Genomic DNA, 18,710 nt, shown 5'->3' with positions numbered 1-18,710 from the left:
AGCTTGAGGAGTAGGAATGAAGTGTGTATTTTAGTAGTCATGGAACTTAAGAGAAAGTGGTAGAGGTTGGGGGTGAATGATAGGATAATAACCATTAAGCTAGTTTTGGGAGGGCTTAATGTTAACGTAATTAGTGAATATGAGCCACAAATGGGTATGGACAAGGTCAAAAAACGCTTCTGGTAGGAGTTGGATAAGGTTGTGAGAGGTTTCACGCATACTGAGAAACTAATTTTAGGAGGGAATTTTAATGGTCACACGTGGACCACTTTGAGAGGATATGATTGGTATACATGGCGGTTTCGACTTTAAGATATAGAAATGGAAGGGGGGTTTAACTATAGACATTGGGAAAGCTTTTGACTTGGTCATAGCTAATTCGAGCTTGCAGAAGAGGGAAGAGCACTTGGTGACCTACCGTAGTATGGTGGCCAAGACAATTATTATCTACTCCTTAGGAAAGGTGATAGAGGTTTATTCAAGGATTGCAAGGTTATCCCGAGCTAGAATATTACAACCCAACATAAGTTCGTGGTTATGAATTTAGATATCGAGAGGAAGAAGTAGAGAAGGACTGCATATGACCAACTAAGGATTAGATAAGGAGGCCCGACTGAATCCAAAGCTCCGGAGATGGAGAAGGACTTGGGAGAGTAAGGGGAACACAAATAGTATGTGGGCTAACACAGTTGTCTGCATCAGGGATGCAACAAGAGAGGTGTTGGGGATCTAAGGGGTTACTCCGACGGGCATAAATGGGATTGGTGGTGGAATAAAGAGGTCCAAGGATAAGGAATCCAAGACACAACGTTAGTGGAAAGCTTAGACGAGGAGGACAAGCGAAGGAATAAGGAGAGGTACGAGATGACAAAGAAAGACAAAGCTAGCGATCGTGGCAGCTACAACAACTTTTGAGCACGTGTATGACCAAGTGAAGTGTATCAAGGATGAGAATGATGAAATGTTGGTAGAAAAGGCATACAATAGACGGAGATAACAAACGTATTTATAAGCTCTTGAATGAAGATAGGTGATAGGGACATCGTGTTTGGGAGCTCGAGCATTCTGATACTGGTAGAGATTTTAGTATTATAGGAGCATAAAGGTGCCAAAAGGTTAAGGGGGTTATTTATAAGTTGAAGAGGGGAAGAGCGATCGAGCTAGGCGGGATTTTGGTGGATTTTTCAAGAATCCAAGCGATACAGGTATGGTGTGTGCTAACTGGGATAGGACGAGTAAAATGCCAGAAGGTTATATCCTAACTGGGATAGGACAAGTAAAATCCTAGATAGGAAGACATGGAAATTGAGGACTAGGGTACAAGGTTAGTAGGTAGCCGAATGTTCCTCTCATCCTTATTAGTAGTATGTAGTAACCGCGTAATTTCTTATTCTCCAATGCATATTATCGGATAATACTTCATTTACTTTGCATCTTGCTTTTTTGTTGTCATATTTTCTTGCAACCCTGTTTCGGGTACTCCTATTTTGAGCCAAGGGTCTATCAGAGACAACCTGTCTACTCCACAAAGGTAGGGATAAGCTCTACGTACACGGTACATCCTACCTTACCAGATCTCACCTGTGGAATTACATTGGTTATGTTGTTGTGGTTGTATATTTTCAGGAGTTTCTTGTTAGTTATAGATAATACTGTCAAGCATATTCACTTTAGTTTATTCAGTACTGGTAATGGTTTTAGGACCCGCTGGATCTTAAAGGATATCTTATTACTAGAAGACTATAGATAGAAATATGTTAACGATATCATTATCTTTTATTTTGGTTTCATCACTCCCATCTTTAAGGAAAAGGGCTGACCGGATTCATGTTGTATCATAGTATCAAAAGTGACTGGACATAGCCACGACAAGTATGCAGTTGAAGAGTTATTACATGGTGTCAACATCAATGATTGGATAGATTGCTAATGACTATTCTAGTCTTTGAGCACTCGGTCAGCAAGTATAAACTCCTACGTTTATGGTCTTTAAGTTTCTAGAAAGTGTCGACTGGGGACAACTGTGTAAAGAATTTTTATCTAGATTCCCCTCCATGTTACTTGCCATTCTTAATCCAGCTGTCTATGAACAACTTCTGCTCAGAGAAAAGTTCAGAATATACATCGTCTAGAACTTAAGGACCATGGTTGCCAAAAGATTAAATAAATGGGGATTAAATGTGCATCTATGCCAGGGATTGGGGACCAAACCTACAATTTATCCTAGATGACCTCAGTTCCTGTTAGACTAATGGCAGCTGTGCTGGAAATCAATTAACATTTGGCTCGAGAGGTGAGAAAATTGAAGTACTCTATTTTATGTTTAACAGATAGGCAATTTAGGGAAATTTGGATAGTTAGGGCTGTTTTGGTTGGGGAACAAGTTATCCCAGGATTGTTATCCCAACCTCAATGTGGGAAAAAAATAACGCTACAATCCCTGGATAAGTTATCCCGCAATTTTATCCCAATCAAACATGTGATAGATTCATCCTAATTTATCTCGGGATTAGTTATCCCTTATTCCTCATACCAAATGAGCCCTTGGTGTTTCATGCATGTCAGTATTTAAAGTTAATTCGCTGAACATCAGGCACATAAGTTCTAAGCATCACTGAATCAAGTATCCTGTTAAGCATGAGATTTTTTATAAACATAAAAAGGTAGGGTATAGGTGGTCAATAGAACTTACGCTCGATGCCACAATGAAAACATGGCCCTTGTTTACCCATAGAATTTGGTTCTGAATGATTCCACTTCAAATCAGGTTGAATGTTCTGCTGCTAACCATTAGAGTTCGATTTGCTCTCAAAATCTAAAATGTCTGAGTGAGGCGGCGAATCATAAGATATATAGACAGATACAACAGCGTATTTATATGGTAATAGATGAATCATGAAAGAGTTGTCATTTACTTTGACCTATTCTGAACTATTCTTTCCCTTATGACAGCTCATCAACTTTTATTACTGTAATTTTTCTTTACACTATAACTCCAAATGAGAGAAGTCTTAGATCCTCTATCAAAAGTAAAAGGGGTGGGGATTTGGGAGCGAGGTGGGTGAGTTGAAAGCTGGATTTGGTGAATCTTCATAATTTTGGGATGTTAGTCTAGTGGTCAACGCATGTTAAGCAACACATCTTAAGCCAAAGGAGTGTTAAATAATTTCAATGGGATAATTGAAATATCTTAGAGGGAGCAAATAAAAGAGTTGCCAAATAACAAAATGAAAAGAAAATCAGTATCCGAAAACTTTCCAATCGACTGTTTGAACACACCTTAGTGAGTTGCCAAATCATGAATGTTCTCATTTTTTTGGTTGGCACTTTTATCATCAATTAAGAGGTCCTTATCTCAACGTTAGTTCTGAAGACTGGACTTGCAATTTTTCAGTAAGATGATATTGACTCATTAAACAAGATTTCCTTGTTCCTGTAATGCAGATAATCTATTATGGTCTTAGCAACCATTTTATTGTTTAATGGACTTTGTTATGAATATTTTCTTTTTCAGGTGAGAGTTCCTGGTATTCAGATGCTTGCCCATTTGTCTGTCGCCATTGACAGAATTCGTGTATTTATGCATATGGATTTTTCTTTATGTCGTGCTTACCGACTTCCAATTAACCACCACTGTTATGCCTCACTTCAAGCTAGTTGGGGCGATTCTATGGATCTTCATTATCTTGCTTCATTTAAGCTCATCTCATCATGCTTTGTGATGTTAAAATTTTCAATGTCAAGATTACTAACACATGTTACACATGCATAATATAATAGAATATCACTGGCTTTATGTAATAATCTACTTCTCCGTGATGCCAGAAAATGTGTTTTGATATGGGAAGAGGGAAAGAATGCTGATCTTAGTTGTGTGTATATTCTTCTTGTATCCATTGAGTGGCATGATGCTGTTGGTTTTCTTTTTTTTGGTTATGACACTCTTGCATAATTAATTGGATACAAAATTTGGTTATAAACTTTACTACTGCTAAGAGGAAATCTAACGCTTGGTGCCTGAGAGACTTTCTTTATATGACTCTTAATGGTTTAGCAAAGCTAGGGTTTAATCTAAAAATTCTGAAGTGTTGTATCAAAGAATTTCAGTGGCTCTTTCTTATCAGCAGCTATGAGTTTGTTCTTGTTTGTTAGTAAGTTATTGGGAAAAATTCAAATCAAAGATGATCAATTTTAGGGAGCATATGCTTGGTTCATCTTGATTTTTAGCTCTATCAACTACTTGGTCTTCCAGCTCTGTGCCATATCAGGTGTGTCCTTGCCAGATCTCTCTTTCTAGCTTCCTATCCGGCATACTTGGAAACGTTTGCATGTACTTGATATGGATGTGTTTGACAAATTGAAACTAGTAATAGTGGTGTTTGCCTCCTGGTTTACTTGAATGTGAAGTGGGCACAATATTTTCAGTATATAAGAAACAGGAGGGAGTCCTTCGGCCTGAGTACATGGATGTATAAGTTGTACCAGTCAATGATGTCTCAGTGCGTTGCTTTAAGCTTATGTTGGTTTTTTTTCACTGTTCCTATCTCTTGTGAAAATCAATCTGGATTCAATCAGCTTAATCTAGTGAAAACATTATTTACTGCACTTGCGATGTTTTCAGTTCATATGTCAAACTTGTTCTAGGTAGTGCATCGTTGGTCTTGCTGCTTTTAAGGTTTTCACACACACACTCATCATCATGTTTGTCATCTGCTACTGTGAGGATGTTGAAGCTTATTAATGACTAAATGGTAAACTTCTTTATCTGTCTTCGGATGCAGGTTCAACACAGACGTTCTGGCTTAGCCTCTGCCTCTTTGTGATGATTTAACTAGATGGACACTCTCAAAAATCTAATGGTCCGCCTCAAAAACAAAGTGCATACCCATTAGTCACCCAACAAAGCTTATTTGGTTTTTTCAGCTCGACAAAATCCTCTTTTATGACCAATTTAATGATCACAATGGCATTAGTGTTTTAAAAGTTCTAAATTTCTATCTTGTTATTGTCGTTTGGGATGAGGGATAGCTTGATTTTGATCTGATGTTGACTCGGAGGAGGAGTTAAAATTTTAACTTTTAAGCTAGCAAATGTTGATTTACTGATAATTGAGTTGAATTTACTACATGCAAATTCTTTTTCAAAATAAATGAATTCTTTTTAACACTTGTTTAATCATTTGAAATGAATTTATTTTTCTAAATTCAGTTTTGATGAATAATCTTATTATTTTTAGGACAAGTTTGAAAAGAAGTAAAATGATACTTAATATTGATAAATTATTATTTAATTATGTCATTCATTAACTTTTTGAAGATGTGTGTCACATTCAAAGATTCGTTAATTTTAGATTAGAGGAGGTATTTATTAAATCATTTTAACATAAGCATTTTGAGTAAAAGTTAGCAAAGCCAAGCACATCTTTTGAGTAACTAATTTGAAGTTTAGTTTGAAATTTGTTACTTTTATGAGTAAATCTTAATTTTAACTTTTATACTGGTCTAATAATTAATGGGTTTATCAGTTTAATAAGACTCTTTTATTGGGTTTCACACTTTTAAATCTATTAACAGGAAAAAACTTATTTTTTAGATGATCAAAAGAATTTGATAATAGTGATGTTACATTTAATAAAATTTTTCAAAAAAAACATTATGTAACCACCATTTGTTTACTTTGATTAAAAATGAAAAAGCCGTGTAAATTTTGTTCATTTCACTGGCGTTTTTAAATAAAAATAAAAATAAAGAAAAAAGTAATGTCATATAATTAAAAAATACTAACATTTTATATGTGGATGATAATGTGACATAGTCACGTAGTTTTTTTTTATCTATGTGGTATGCTTGGTGCAATTTCGTTAAGAGGGGGGTATTTTTGAGTCAAACATTTAACAAAGGGGTATTTTTGAGCCATTTTAGATAGTTCAGGGGTATTTTTGATCCTTTTTTAAATTCTGTTAGAGGGAAGGATATTTTTTAGCCAAATATTTAATAAAGGGGTATTTTTGAGCCAAAAATCTAACGAGGAGCAGTTTTGAGTTATTTCAAATAGTTCAGGGATATTTTTAAGCCTTTTCTGTTGTTAAAATGACTTAAATGTCCTTAAAGTTGTTAAACACCATAAATAAGATGAATTATTTATAATTTTTAATTCTAAAATAAATTTTTTGAACAAACCTTCGATGTAATGATGGATTCGATGAAAACAAAGAAGAAAGATGAAGAGGAAATTAGACGGAAGAGATGAAGCGAAGTAGTAAAGAGAAAAAAAAACTATATATTTAAGGGCTACAAGTTTAGGATATTGTTGAAATTGGAGGAAAATATAAGGAATAAAAAGGTAAATATTTTGATCAAATCTAAAAGAATTTAATTCTAGAAAAAAAAAAAAAAAAGTTGGGTACTAGCTTATCAATTTTTTATTTTTTTAATCAATTTTTAACTTTTTTTAAGCACTTTTTAATTTTACCAAATACCTTAAAAAGCTAAAAAAGAAATTAAAAGCTGATTTGACCAGATTTTAATCCTATCCAAACGGGCTCTAAGTAATTGCCAAATTATATAAATAAACGCACTTCATAATAAGAATATAAATAATTATGTTAAGACTTTTATAAAATAAAAAAATAATTAATTCATTTCTTAATAAGTATTTGACCATAAAAATAAAAAATATATTCACTTTATTTTGAATTTGAAGTTGAAATTGTGTTTGATCATATTATTTGGAGTTCATATTAGAATATAAATATAACTTTTAAACAAATATAGGAAAAAATTGAACATGTAATATAATTTAAATAGGGTTATTTTATGAAAATAAATAATTTAAAGAATTAAAAAATGAAAACACCTCTTTTCCAAAATCCTAAGAGATGTATATTTGATATTTTTATGGCCAAATAAGAATTTTGGAATACGAAAAAGAAATTTTGCAGCGAAAATGCACATTGTGGAAAAAGAAAAGGAGAATTGCCATTGTATGGTTGAATTTGAGAAGAAGATGAGAAGCAAAGCGGCGGCAGTTTTCATGGCTTTTGGAACTAAAGGCGATGTGTATCCTCTTGCCGTAACTCTCCTCCGATCACCCTCGAATAAGTTATTGCACTAAATAAATTTGTAGTTCCATGTATATTAATTAATGGCTTGATGAATAGGCTATTGCAGCAGCGTTTGCTTGTGATCAGGAGCAATATCAAGTGTTTTTTGTAACTCATTCAGCTCACGAGGTTAGCAAAACCTGAACAATTCTTATCTGTTGCTTGTTCTCGCTATTTTATTTTTTGAAATGTTAGTATTTTTCTTGCATGTTGTTTATGTTTAAATGAAGTGGTCTAGTTTGATTTCAGCAAGCCCTTGAAAGAAACCCAGATATATTTAACCTTTAGGCTGGATAAGGCAGCCAAATTCCTTTTCTCTTTTAGTATAAGAGTGGGAAATTTCAGAAAGTTGACGCCGAATGCTTCAGAATTTTCTTCTATTTCCTGACAGAACTTGAGGGTGCACTTGAGACTGAATAAAGTTACGTATATACCAGTTTCATCACCACCTGTTGTTTCCCCTCTTGAACATTATGGTACGTCACTGTTTGACAGCTTGATTATATTTATGCTTATCGTAATATCCCTGACTCAAGTAATGCTTGTTGATCAGGTAAGATGGAGTTGTCTTTTTCTGCCCACAAAAGGGAAATTATCCAGAAGCATAGGTACGAGTGTACTTCGATCATTGAGGATATCTTTGGAGATGACTCAGTGGAGGGCGATGCTATTGCTATTAATTTCTTTGCTCTGGTAAATTAATCTGTCACTTAATTATTCTGTCTCCCTTTTAATTATAATTTTAGGAGAGGAGTTTTCGTTTCAGCAAGATGAGCTTGGAGAGTCTATCCCCTTAGAAAGGTAGACAGTTTGGGGGAGGTGGATGTGGAGGGATGGGATGAGGGTGTGAATTGCTTTCAATTATATGTATGAGTAGTAAAGTCATTGTCAGTTATAGTATAGTCACAGCGCTTTGTTTTTGTCACCCTATAACTTGGGTTCCAGGAAGGTTGGAGTCTTGCAGAGCTTTTTCAGGTCCGTTGCATTGTGGTTGCTCCTTATGTTGTTCCTTATAGGTAGCAAGAGAAACTTTCTTAATTCCCTTCTTTCCATAACAATCTTACTATCCTCACGTCTTATCTTCAAGTATGTATTACAAGTTACTACAATTTGTGGCTCCTTCAATTTGTTAATTGGATACCATGAACTTGCTTTATATGGAAATGAACTTGATGAACATCTCTCCATGAACTTCTTGTTCTGGAGAGACACTTACTTTTAACTAGTAAGGTAGACCTGTTTAAGAATATGGAGGCCAAGCATTTAAACTCATGAATACCTTACTTGTGTGTAAAATATGCTCATCTTTCATCTGTTCATTCCGAAGCATCTTGGGCATTTGAAATTACTCTAGTGTCTGGACGCTTAGGTTGGAATTAATGCAGAAGCTGTACTGCTTGTTTGCCTGAATTTTAGCTCTTCTCATGCGATGTAGTGCTCCTTCATCATTTGAACGGCAATTCAGGAAAGAACATCCCAATTTATATAACCATCTCCAGGAAGCTCCCATTGACAAGGTACTTGATGAATTCTGTAGCCACTCGGTATATTCTTTTACCGACTTTCATTTTAAAAAAATCAGTTCCAATTTTCTTTTAAAATCTACAAGTGAGTTAATACACAGACTTATGCCTGTGATTCTGGTAAAATATTCCTACTACATGTCATATCCTGTGCCTGTGGTATAAGCTCCTGCAGTACTAATACCTGCTGGTTGATCGTCAACTTTGTTTCAATCCTTTAAGGTTTTTAATGTTATATAAGTCCTTCCCCTGAATTTTAGTCTTATATACTTTGACTAAAGACAGCAATTGCACGAGTTGAGTCTTTTGCATTCTTGCTGATAGTAGGTTGGCTGGAAAGATGTCATCCATTGGATGTGGCCACTTTTCACTGAGGAGTGGGGCTCGTGGAGAAGTCTGGACCTGAATCTGAGTTCACTTCCTTTTACGGTTTGTTATTTACTCCATCCAATAACAATTTTCCTAAATTTTCCCTTCTAATCAGAGCGTTGAAGTTTGAGACTGGAATTTGCTCAGTTTAGATATTCATCTTTAAGGAGCAAAACGATCACCAAACCACACGGTTCATTTTTCGGTTTATTTTATGATAAAGCGATCAGGTAATTCGGCTTTTGGTAACTGAAAACCGTGTGAACATATATTTTGTAAAATCAAAACCACTAGCCTTTTCGAACTAGCAGAACTGAACCCATAAACTGAATTATTTGGGTCACTGATTTTTTGGTTAAAGGCGAGTAGTGCTCCCTCTCCTATTGAATCTCTGTTAATTTTGTTGCTTCATTGTATTTGCTGGTCTTTCATTTGGATGCAGGACCCTGTAACAGGTCTTCCAGCATTCCATGAGAGGCTTCCGTCTCCTCTACTATTGTAAGATAATTGTACCAGCTAAAAAGCATCTACAGAACTATTTAAATCTATAAAGTTCTAGAAGATAAGAGTAGGATAAATCTTAAAGATGTAGAAAAGAATTAATGTGGCCTTTACTTTTTCTATAATTTCTTTAAAAAGTGTTTTCAGATTGTGTAAAGATGTATTTTTTGAAGTATCTCCAAATAGAACAGGTTGGTATTTTATCGTGACGTATAGGTTGTTGTCATCTTAATGTGTATGTTTCCATGTGTCTATTTATTGTAACAGGATGATTGTTATTGCACTTTCTGACATAATCTGACTTGATCACAGGTATGGATTTAGCAAAGAAGTTGTTGAATGCCCTGGTATGGCTTATGATGAAATATCTATAGATACCTCTTCTTAGTTCCATGTAGAAATTTCCCTGGCACAAGGATAAAATGCTAAAGATTTAACTGCCTGGGTCACTGGGCTGCTAAAATTGGATACCGTCATATTTAATTGCTCAGTCGTGTGGTGTTTATTTTGATATAGCTTGGTGTTTTTCAAGAATCAAGACTTGGTTTAGTAGTTGTTGGCGTAAATAATACTTAGTAGTCGTCTCTAAATTGAAACTGACTTGGCCCTGAATATATAGCGCTTAATGAAGTTTCACTAGTTGCAGTCTTCTGGTAATATAAGTATATATTTCCCCATTTTGGTGATCTTTGACCTTTTGTAACATGACTACTTGGAATCTGCAGAACTGCATGATTACAATTAAATTCTTAATACGGAGTTGCAATAATGGTGTTATAAGGAATCACATTGATGATTCTGAGAATATGTCTCTGCCTTTTTCTAAGTTGTATAGTACATATTAGTTGAAAGCCACTTTTCTTTTCTATTTTAGGGTAAAGCCAGCTATGTGTCACAACCTGAGCCGAGGCCCTGGCCGCGACGGGCATCCCGAACCCCACTGAATGGGATTTGCCTACACTCAGGACTGAGGTTTGCCCCACCTTACCGGGATTCGCCTACACTCAGTTTGAACTCTGGCCCACATTGACAAGGCTGACACAGGAGCGGCTTTGATACCATTCTGTCGCGGCCAGGGCTTAGGCTCGGATCGTGACAGAATTAACTTTGTCACGACCCAAATGGCCATAAGTGGCACCCACACTAATATTCCTGTGGGAGAACCATCTAAACCGAACCATTACCCAATCACTTAGTCAATATTAAGATGATATTATTATAAAATCAACATAATAGCAATAATCCAGGACTAATCATTATTAATGAGGAAGTCAAACAAACTACTACAACACCAACAATATACCCAGTGTATTCCCACCTAGTGGGGTCTGGGGAGGGTAGAGTGTACGCAGATCATACCACTACCTCAGGAGAAGTAGAGAGGCTATTTCCGATAGACCCCCCGGCTTAGGACCAATAACAGTATAACAAATACAAAAAGTAAACGGATACAAACTAGTATGGTACACAAAACAAACTAACAGTATAACAAACACAAAAGATAAGTGCATAATAAACTAGTACGGGATGCAAAAAAGTCAATACCACTAACCCCAAAAACTACAGCCCCAACACTACGAACCAGAAGCTCTAGACCCAAAGGAGCACTCCCCTATTAGTATCGCCGCACTTCCACCCCCTAACCATCTACCCTCATCCGCGTCCTCCACACCTTCCATCAAGGGTCATGTCCTCTGTAAGCTGTAATTGCTCCGTATCATGCCTAATCACCTCCCTCCAATATTTCTTCGGTCTACCTCTAGCCCGCCTAAAACCATCCATAGCCAGTCTCACACCTCCGCACTGGAGCACCAAGGCCCCTCCTCATCACATGCCCGAACCAACGTAGCCTCACTTCTCGCAACTTATCCTCCACCGAGGCAACTCCCACCTTCTCCCGAATAATCTCATTCCTCACCCTATCTTTCCTGATATGCCCACACATCCATCGCAATATTCGCATCTCCGCCACCTTCACCTTTTGGATGTGGGAGTTCTTAACTGGCCAACACTCCGCTCCATACAGCATAGCCGTCCGGACTACCACTCTGTAGAACTTACCTTTAAGCTTCGGGGGCACTTTCTTATCACAAAGGACTCCCGAAGGGAGCCTCCACTTCAACCACTCTGCCCCAATACGATGAGTGACATCCTCGTCAATCTTACCATTACCTTGAATTATAGACCCCAGATACTTGAAACTCTCCCTCTTCAAACAAACTACTTACTAAAATTTCAAAGACCCGAAAGTCATCGTGCAAGAACTACTAACAAAGATCATGTCTAAGGTGATATCCAAAATTAAAGTAAATAAAGAATATCTCATTGCCCAAAAAATGGACAAGAACAAATAAGATGACCCATGACAGCTTGGAGACAGAGCGCTCACCCTTGGATCAAGATCCCCTATCAAACTCTAGAGGTGAGTACATGTCTGAGCCTCTAGAACACTTTCTGCACTCAACAAAAGAGTACAGGGTAGTATCAGTACAAACCACTATGTACTGGTAGGTATCATAGGCCAACTCAATTTAATAGCATGTACACAACATAAATCAAATAACAAGTAGACAGGCTTATCACATAATAAATACTCAATGAATCAATAATACAACAATAACAGATCAAACAGTGCTCACAAACAAGCCACATAATCATCAAGAGTATCAACCATACTGTAAACATCCACAAAAATCAACACAATTATGTACTTACATGCTATGGGACTTATTTTTGCCCGATCCAACATATACATATCCGTACCGGCGTGGTACCCGATCCAACATATACACACGTTCGTACCGGCGTGGTACCTGATCCAACATACACAAGTATTATCAATATCAATTTAAACAACCTCACAGCATACAACACAATGTACCAAGTTTACGAGTACACTTAAAGTTATAAGACAATTCCATCGTAAATTTTCACAACAACAACAACATACCCAGTATATTCCCACATAGTGGGGTCTGGGGAGGGTAAAATGTACGCAATCCATACCACTACCCCCGACGGAGGTAGAGAGGCTGTTTCCGATAGACCGCCGGCTCAGGACCAAACCATTAATTCAAGTGCCTTCTGCTTCTTAAAACGTAACCTTGTTATTAAAACTAGAAAATGACAGGTTTTCAAATAATAGAAACAAAATAGTCACTCATTAACAATTCCCTTGAAACCTCCAAATGTTTCCTGATATACACAACAGGAACTGTAAAACAGCACTCTCAAATCCAAAAGTCAAAGAACTGCATAGAAATTTCAGAGGCAAAGCTGTATCCCTACGTATCGAAAAGAAGAAATGCAAAACAAAACTAGGAGACCAATCACTATACTACACCGCGAGATGGAGTACTTGATATATGGTACTGGAACTATAATACTCTGTTAAGAGATGAAAAGTCTATAGAGGTTTTTCTTTATAAAAATTAAAAAGAAACAACATTTATACACGCAACAACAATCCAAACATCAACAATTTCAAGCATGTCCTAATACCAAATCAACAAGTATTCAATTTAGGAGCATACACACAATTAAGTCGAGTTTAAACTCCAATTAAACCGTAACCTACCTCAACCAAGGAATCCAAATGTTGTTAGTCCACAAGCGCTTTGGCCTTCCTCAAAGTTTCGAAACGTTTTTGAATCTGTCCCGATATATAAAATCCTTATAGGAGTACGAATCTAATAACACCCGTTTATAAATCTTACTCTAAAAAATCTATACTGAAACTTCAGTTTCTTTAATACTCAAATTTGGAAGCAGTACGAAAAAGAAGAGAAGCTACAGCTTTGATTCCCTCGAACTCCACTTAAACATAACATTTATGGAATAAATAAAAGTGCCAATGATTGGCAATCATTACCGAATATATTCAATTAATTAACTTCTTTTTTTCCTTATCCACTGACTATCAAATGACTACTTTAATAATTAGAAACCTAAACTTGTCCTTATTAAGAATTCTACTATGTTATTGTTAAGAAAATTTCAATTCAACAATTCTGCCTAACAACCGCTCTATACAGAATTCACCGCCACGAATTTTCTTAACAGTATTACAACACAGTGGTAGGAATAATTAACTAGAATTTGCTAACCTGAAGCCGTAGAAGATCTCCTCGGAAGCGGTGAAGTAAAAATAGGGTTGTAACTGGCATGCCCCTCTTACTTTCAACTTCTGACTCTATTATTATTATAAATGGTAAACCCTGACCACTTAATTTTATTCTTATATTGACCACATAAGTTAATAAATTAAAAATTTGACCCATTAAATCCCTAATTTAATTCATTATTTAAAATACCCAAGACTTTGAATAGATCATCGAAATTAATTGGGACCTCGAGAAAATAATCCAACTAATGACTCAAATAACTTTCGTACATCTCAAAAATTGATACTACTCATCCCGTGGATCATAAATTCACGTACACCAACTATGGGGAGAACAAAAATGCAAAAGACCCGTAAAATTCACGAAATGACTAGGAGGGGCGTTACACTATGTTACAAATTCAGCTACTCTATTGAGTTTAAGGCTACAAGTTTTCTGAACTTTGGCTATGCAGGATAACCTTACTATATTCTTTGTTAAATAGTGAGAACAAAAATATTGTGAAGCTGCCTGCTTTAGATAGTTTTGCTAATGCAAAAAGTTACTATTGACGAAACTGTATTTGTAAAGCTATTATTGTTATTAAGCTGATCAGTGAGAACCTATATATTAGGTTATTGGCCATCAAAAGTGCGGGTTTGTGGCTTTTGGTTTCCTCCCCCGGAATGGCAGTTTTCATGCAATAACTGTGCAGAAATCTCTGCATCAGTTTCTTCAGGGAGTTCAAATAAACAAAACAAATTGTGTTCTATCCACCTCAGCTTACAGTTTTTCATTGAACTTCCTGCTACAAATCTGCCTATTTTCATAGGTCTGAGTTCAGTTGGAAGGTGAAGTCTCATTTTGACGATTTTATTTCATGCAAAGCTTTGTTCTTCTCTCAGTATATAAGTTTTGAGGGACTAATGAGAACTCTTTTCCTGTCTGGAAGTTAGTTTGTGCAAACTGTTGTATTTAGTTTAAATGTTCTCTCTGTTTCTTCTTAAATAGAACAAAGTAATTCTAGCATTAGACCCAATTTGGAAATGAGAGGTTTATTTTGCTTTTGTTGTTAGGTTTTGAGTTTGATTTCTTAGAAAAAAAACTGTCCCATCATGTTCTATGTTTTTTTGAAGATTTAAAATTATGGGCTCTTTATTTTTCCTTTGACAAGGTAAATCAATTTTATTAAAAGAGAGGTACACCAAAAAAAGTAGTAAACCTACAAAGTAAGATTGCTTTCTACAAAAGATCCCCAAAGTTTGCTTGTTCACTTGGATAGTGATGAGAGGTGGGATCCTGACGGCAGGCAAATTGAGGAAAAAGGAAACAATAAATGTCGGTGTATCATGTACAAGAGTCGGGGAATATATGAGCCACTTAATGGTGCACTGCAAGATCGCAAACCAAATGTGGTGTTTATAAAACAAAGTGGGAAACAGTGAAAAGGAATGATGCACAATTGGCCATGCAGCGGGAGGACAAGCAGTGCATGAGATGTTCCCCGACTCTCATGTGGATACTATGGAGGAAGAGAGCTTTTGAAAGGAAAAACATGACTTTGTAAAATTTAGGGCTTGTCTTTTATTTGCTTTAACTTGTGGAGCGCTCACGAAGTTCCCATAGCCATAGATGGTTGAATGTCTTTCATAGAAAACCATAATTTTCTTTAGGCTTTCTACTTTTTGGTATACCTCTTGTAAATTAGATCTGTCCCCATAAAATCAGTAAATTAATTTCTTTCATAAACAAAATCTCAAGATCGAGATAATGTTGGCTCTAAATTTTTACAACTTGATTCGTGAACTTTTTATTTCATTCCTTAATTTTATGTTTTTAAAATGTATTCTGCAAGACAAATTTAGTCGAATTTTGTTTAATTACTCTTTGTGCTACTTCTATCAGTGAATACCTTCTTATCATGAACTCTTTGTTTGGCTCTGCAGCATGGGTTTCTTGAAGAACCCTCATGCATTCCTTCGGGTGCTTGGAACTGCATTAGACATATCAGATAGCAGATTTATTTTGTTCTCAGCTGGCTATGAACCTTTAGAAGCAGCAATTGACTCTTATACCAAAGAAGTATCCGCTTGTTCGGAACAAATAGAACAGAGTAATGGAGGAGTTTCTCTTTTTGGAGGCCGACTCTTTTGTTTCTCTGGGTAAGTTCGTTACACTGGACCCACTTGAGTCTTTGATAATTCTAATAGAGGCAATATTAGGTATATGGTTATGCTTTGGAATGTGTTTTTGGTCTAGAAGATGCACAAAGGACCATAGTGTTTCACTTTCTTGTAATAAATGATTGTAGGTTATTGCAATACTTTTATCTTTAATCTCCATGTTTAGGATTCAATCTAATAGTTAGGAAGCTATTAGAAACATCATATACAGCTGTTCTGGTAATTGATGTCTGGTTGTTTATTCTCCAAGTTCCATCCCATACAACTGGCTGTTTCCAAGGTGTGCTGCTGCAATTCATCACGGTGGAAGGTTGGATATGTTCCGTGTTTCTTTTTCCATCCTCCCTTACTGTTTGGCTACCTCCAGTTACTCTTTCTCTCTCTATCATCCTCCCTCTGTGTGAGGAATTATGCTGTTAACCATTGTGCACCTTTCATGTTATTAATGTATTTGCTGCCGTTTGGGTGTTGATATCCCCAGTGGATCCACTGCTGCTGCTTTACAGGCTGGAGTTCCTCAGGTTTGTTTCACCATTGAGTTTCTGCAACTTATTGCAATCTCTGCAGCCTGTCCACCTGTTATTAGTTTTGAAACTTTTTTGGTCAGGAAGACTTGTATGATTTTAGTTTATGTGATGGACAGGTCAGGGTGAGACAGTGCCATCTGAACCTTAAACGAGTTACTAATTTGAAGAAATTGAAAATTTAAAAGCAATTCATTGTCTGAAAAATTGGTATATTTAGGAAGAATCTCGATTCCTCTTTTTCTTTATAAATTTTCAGATCTGCGGAATTTATAATTTTAGAAGTAAGTTGTTCTTGCTGGAGCTGAAATATGAGAAAGATCAATTCAAGTTTTTCTAGTGCCTCTGATCAATGATTGACTTTCTGTGGGGAATAAGATTTCATTAAGCACAGAAAGATTGCATCATTGCTTTTCAGCGACCTTATCATATGCTGTCTAAATAGATTTATATGTCAGTTGAAAATGTGGAGAACTTAAATAATTGAATATTGGAATGAGACGGATCTAAATGAAAATGGATAATGAAGAAGATTGATGCAACAGCCTAAATTAGTTTGCAATTGAAGTGTAGTTGTTGTAATATATTGATTACACTGAGAAAGGATGCTTACAGAGAGTAAGATTGTCTAAGTTGAAATTTGGTACCACCATGTATATGCGCTCAACCTATAATTGCATTAAAAGTCGGATGTACATTTTGATAGACTGTCAAGAAAATGTCACAGAATGTTTCAGTCAATGTGGTGAAATGTGGTTGATGTTTGGCGTTAAGATTTTAGTTCAGTAAAGGTAAAAGGTCAGAAATTGGTGCGAACTCTCGTACATGATGTCTGCATTATGTAATGACAGGTGATATGCCCATTTATGCTGGATCAATTCTACTGGGCAGAGAGGATGTATTGGCTTGGTGTTGCCCCTGAGCCATTGCGAAGAGAACATTTGTTGCCAGATAAAGACGAGGATTTCTACATAAAGGAAGCTGCAAACATGCTTGTGAGAGTCCTGGCTTATTCGCAGTCTTCTGAAGTCAAAACCCGTGCTTTGCAGATATCTAATAAACTGTCTAATGAGGTAAGATTAATTCCTGACTACGAATAACCTTATATAACTACATTTTAATGACCTATTATATATTTAAACTCGCTCTATATCTACATCTGGCTGCTGCTATTACCAATACTGTTTAAGCTTCATTATAATATCATTAGCAGTCTAACTGCTGCTTCCATTAAGAAGAGTAATAGGCACCATTTTTCACTTCAGTTTAGCAGTGGGAGTAAAATGTGAGATTGCTAATATCTTCTTTGGTTTTGGTAAATATCCAGGATGGAGTATCAGAAGCAGTTCGTCTCATTAAGGAAGAGCTAAGGAGTAGTCGATGATACCAACACTATTTTTTTCTTGTATTTTTGGAGCACCCTTTGCTTGATAGTTGAACTATTATACGTATTAAACTGCAAATTTCTAATTTTTCATGCATTTATTTTGATTGGGTTAAAAAAGAGGATTAGTTGGAATTGTTACATAGTATTTACTTCAATGGGTTTCTTTTATAATCATCTTATGTTTATCAGTAAAGAGAGGGGAAAAAATTATATGATGAATTTAAAAAAAATAAAAAAATTAACCCAATAAAGTTATACATAAAACAGACTGCTTAAAAAATACGAAGATAATTATAAAAGGTTACCCCCGCCCACCGTGGGGCTCGAACCCACGACCACAAGGTTAAGAGCCTTGCGCTCTACCAACTGAGCTAGACGGGCTTTGTTGTGGGACCAATTGCAAGCAAAGATTAATAATTCAAAGTAAATAATAAAAGCTAAATAATATCATGCTAAAGCCTAAAGCTTCGACATTTCAATGCTCCTTGTTTAAAAACTATGATGTGCTTGTTTCTTAGAAATGGTTTGGGTCATCCAGAGGTTTCTTTTTCAAGCCTTTAGGATTGAAAATTTTTTCATCGCCTTCAGAAATGAACTCTCGTCCTTTAATAATGTGTAAGTTTTAATCAATAGTTTTAATACAAATATCAAATACCGACTGAAAGATAAATAAAGAAACAGATATTATTATCTTCGAGCCGCGATAGAAATAATCTTCTTGTGGTTCTAAATTTATGTATTGAGGATTTTTGCCAAACTAATTAGATAAGAGTCAAAGAAAAGACAAGTTTCTTTTCTAAAATCAACTGTCTGGTTGGTGGGCTCAAATAGAGGGTAAAAAAGTTTACTCCACTTTTTAAAAGGTCAGAGATTTTAGATCTAACTCAATAGTAGTGGTCCAAAGGTCACTTGAATTCAATTCATCTCTTCAACAATTAGTTTTTTTTATTATTATTTTATTCTTTTGCTTATCACCAATCAATATTCATTTAAAATTTAATTAATTCATTTCAGCTAG

At 35.8% G+C, this 18,710-nt stretch overlaps 1 protein-coding gene and 1 non-coding gene across 3 annotated transcripts; one reads left to right on the top strand and one right to left on the bottom strand.

Moving 5' to 3' along the window:
- The first annotated feature begins 6,840 nt into the window (after positions 1 to 6,840).
- LOC107839958 (sterol 3-beta-glucosyltransferase UGT80B1) lies at positions 6,841 to 17,832 on the top strand. 2 transcript variants are annotated; one of them, XM_016683642.2, is made up of 15 exons: positions 6,841 to 7,071; positions 7,160 to 7,231; positions 7,494 to 7,578; positions 7,656 to 7,795; positions 8,052 to 8,077; positions 8,538 to 8,619; positions 8,953 to 9,054; positions 9,437 to 9,492; positions 9,808 to 9,842; positions 14,233 to 14,449; positions 15,545 to 15,760; positions 16,032 to 16,091; positions 16,263 to 16,302; positions 17,157 to 17,378; positions 17,633 to 17,832. In XM_016683642.2, the coding sequence occupies exons 1-15, from the start codon at positions 6,946 to 6,948 to the stop codon at positions 17,687 to 17,689; spliced, it is 1,536 nt and encodes a 511-aa protein (XP_016539128.1). In that variant the 5' UTR covers positions 6,841 to 6,945; the 3' UTR covers positions 17,690 to 17,832. The 2 variants fall into 2 exon arrangements, with proteins under 2 accessions (XP_016539128.1, XP_016539126.1); XM_016683640.2 differs by having other exon boundaries at positions 6,842 to 7,071; positions 8,048 to 8,118.
- A 168-nt stretch (positions 17,833 to 18,000) lies between these two features.
- TRNAK-CUU lies at positions 18,001 to 18,073 on the bottom strand. Its single transcript has one exon. It is a non-coding gene; the product is annotated as a tRNA-Lys (tRNA).
- Positions 18,074 to 18,710: the final 637 nt, after the last annotated feature.

Source organism: Capsicum annuum, chromosome 8 (genome assembly GCF_002878395.1).
Source record: "Capsicum annuum cultivar UCD-10X-F1 chromosome 8, UCD10Xv1.1, whole genome shotgun sequence".
Taxonomy (NCBI): domain Eukaryota; kingdom Viridiplantae; phylum Streptophyta; class Magnoliopsida; order Solanales; family Solanaceae; genus Capsicum; species Capsicum annuum.
This window is presented reverse-complemented; position numbering and strand designations above follow the sequence as displayed.

Excerpts from the sequence above, each read along its gene's own strand:
- LOC107839958 (XM_016683640.2), top strand. The coding sequence starts at position 6,946 with ATGCACATTGTGGAAAAAGAAAAGGAGAATTGCCATTGTATGGTTGAA. Across the intron at positions 7,796-8,047 it reads CTATTAATTTCTTTGCTCTG|GAAGGTTGGAGTCTTGCAGA; the intron begins GTAAATTAATCT and ends CTTGGGTTCCAG. Across the intron at positions 9,843-14,232 it reads AGAAGTTGTTGAATGCCCTG|GTTATTGGCCATCAAAAGTG; the intron begins GTATGGCTTATG and ends CCTATATATTAG.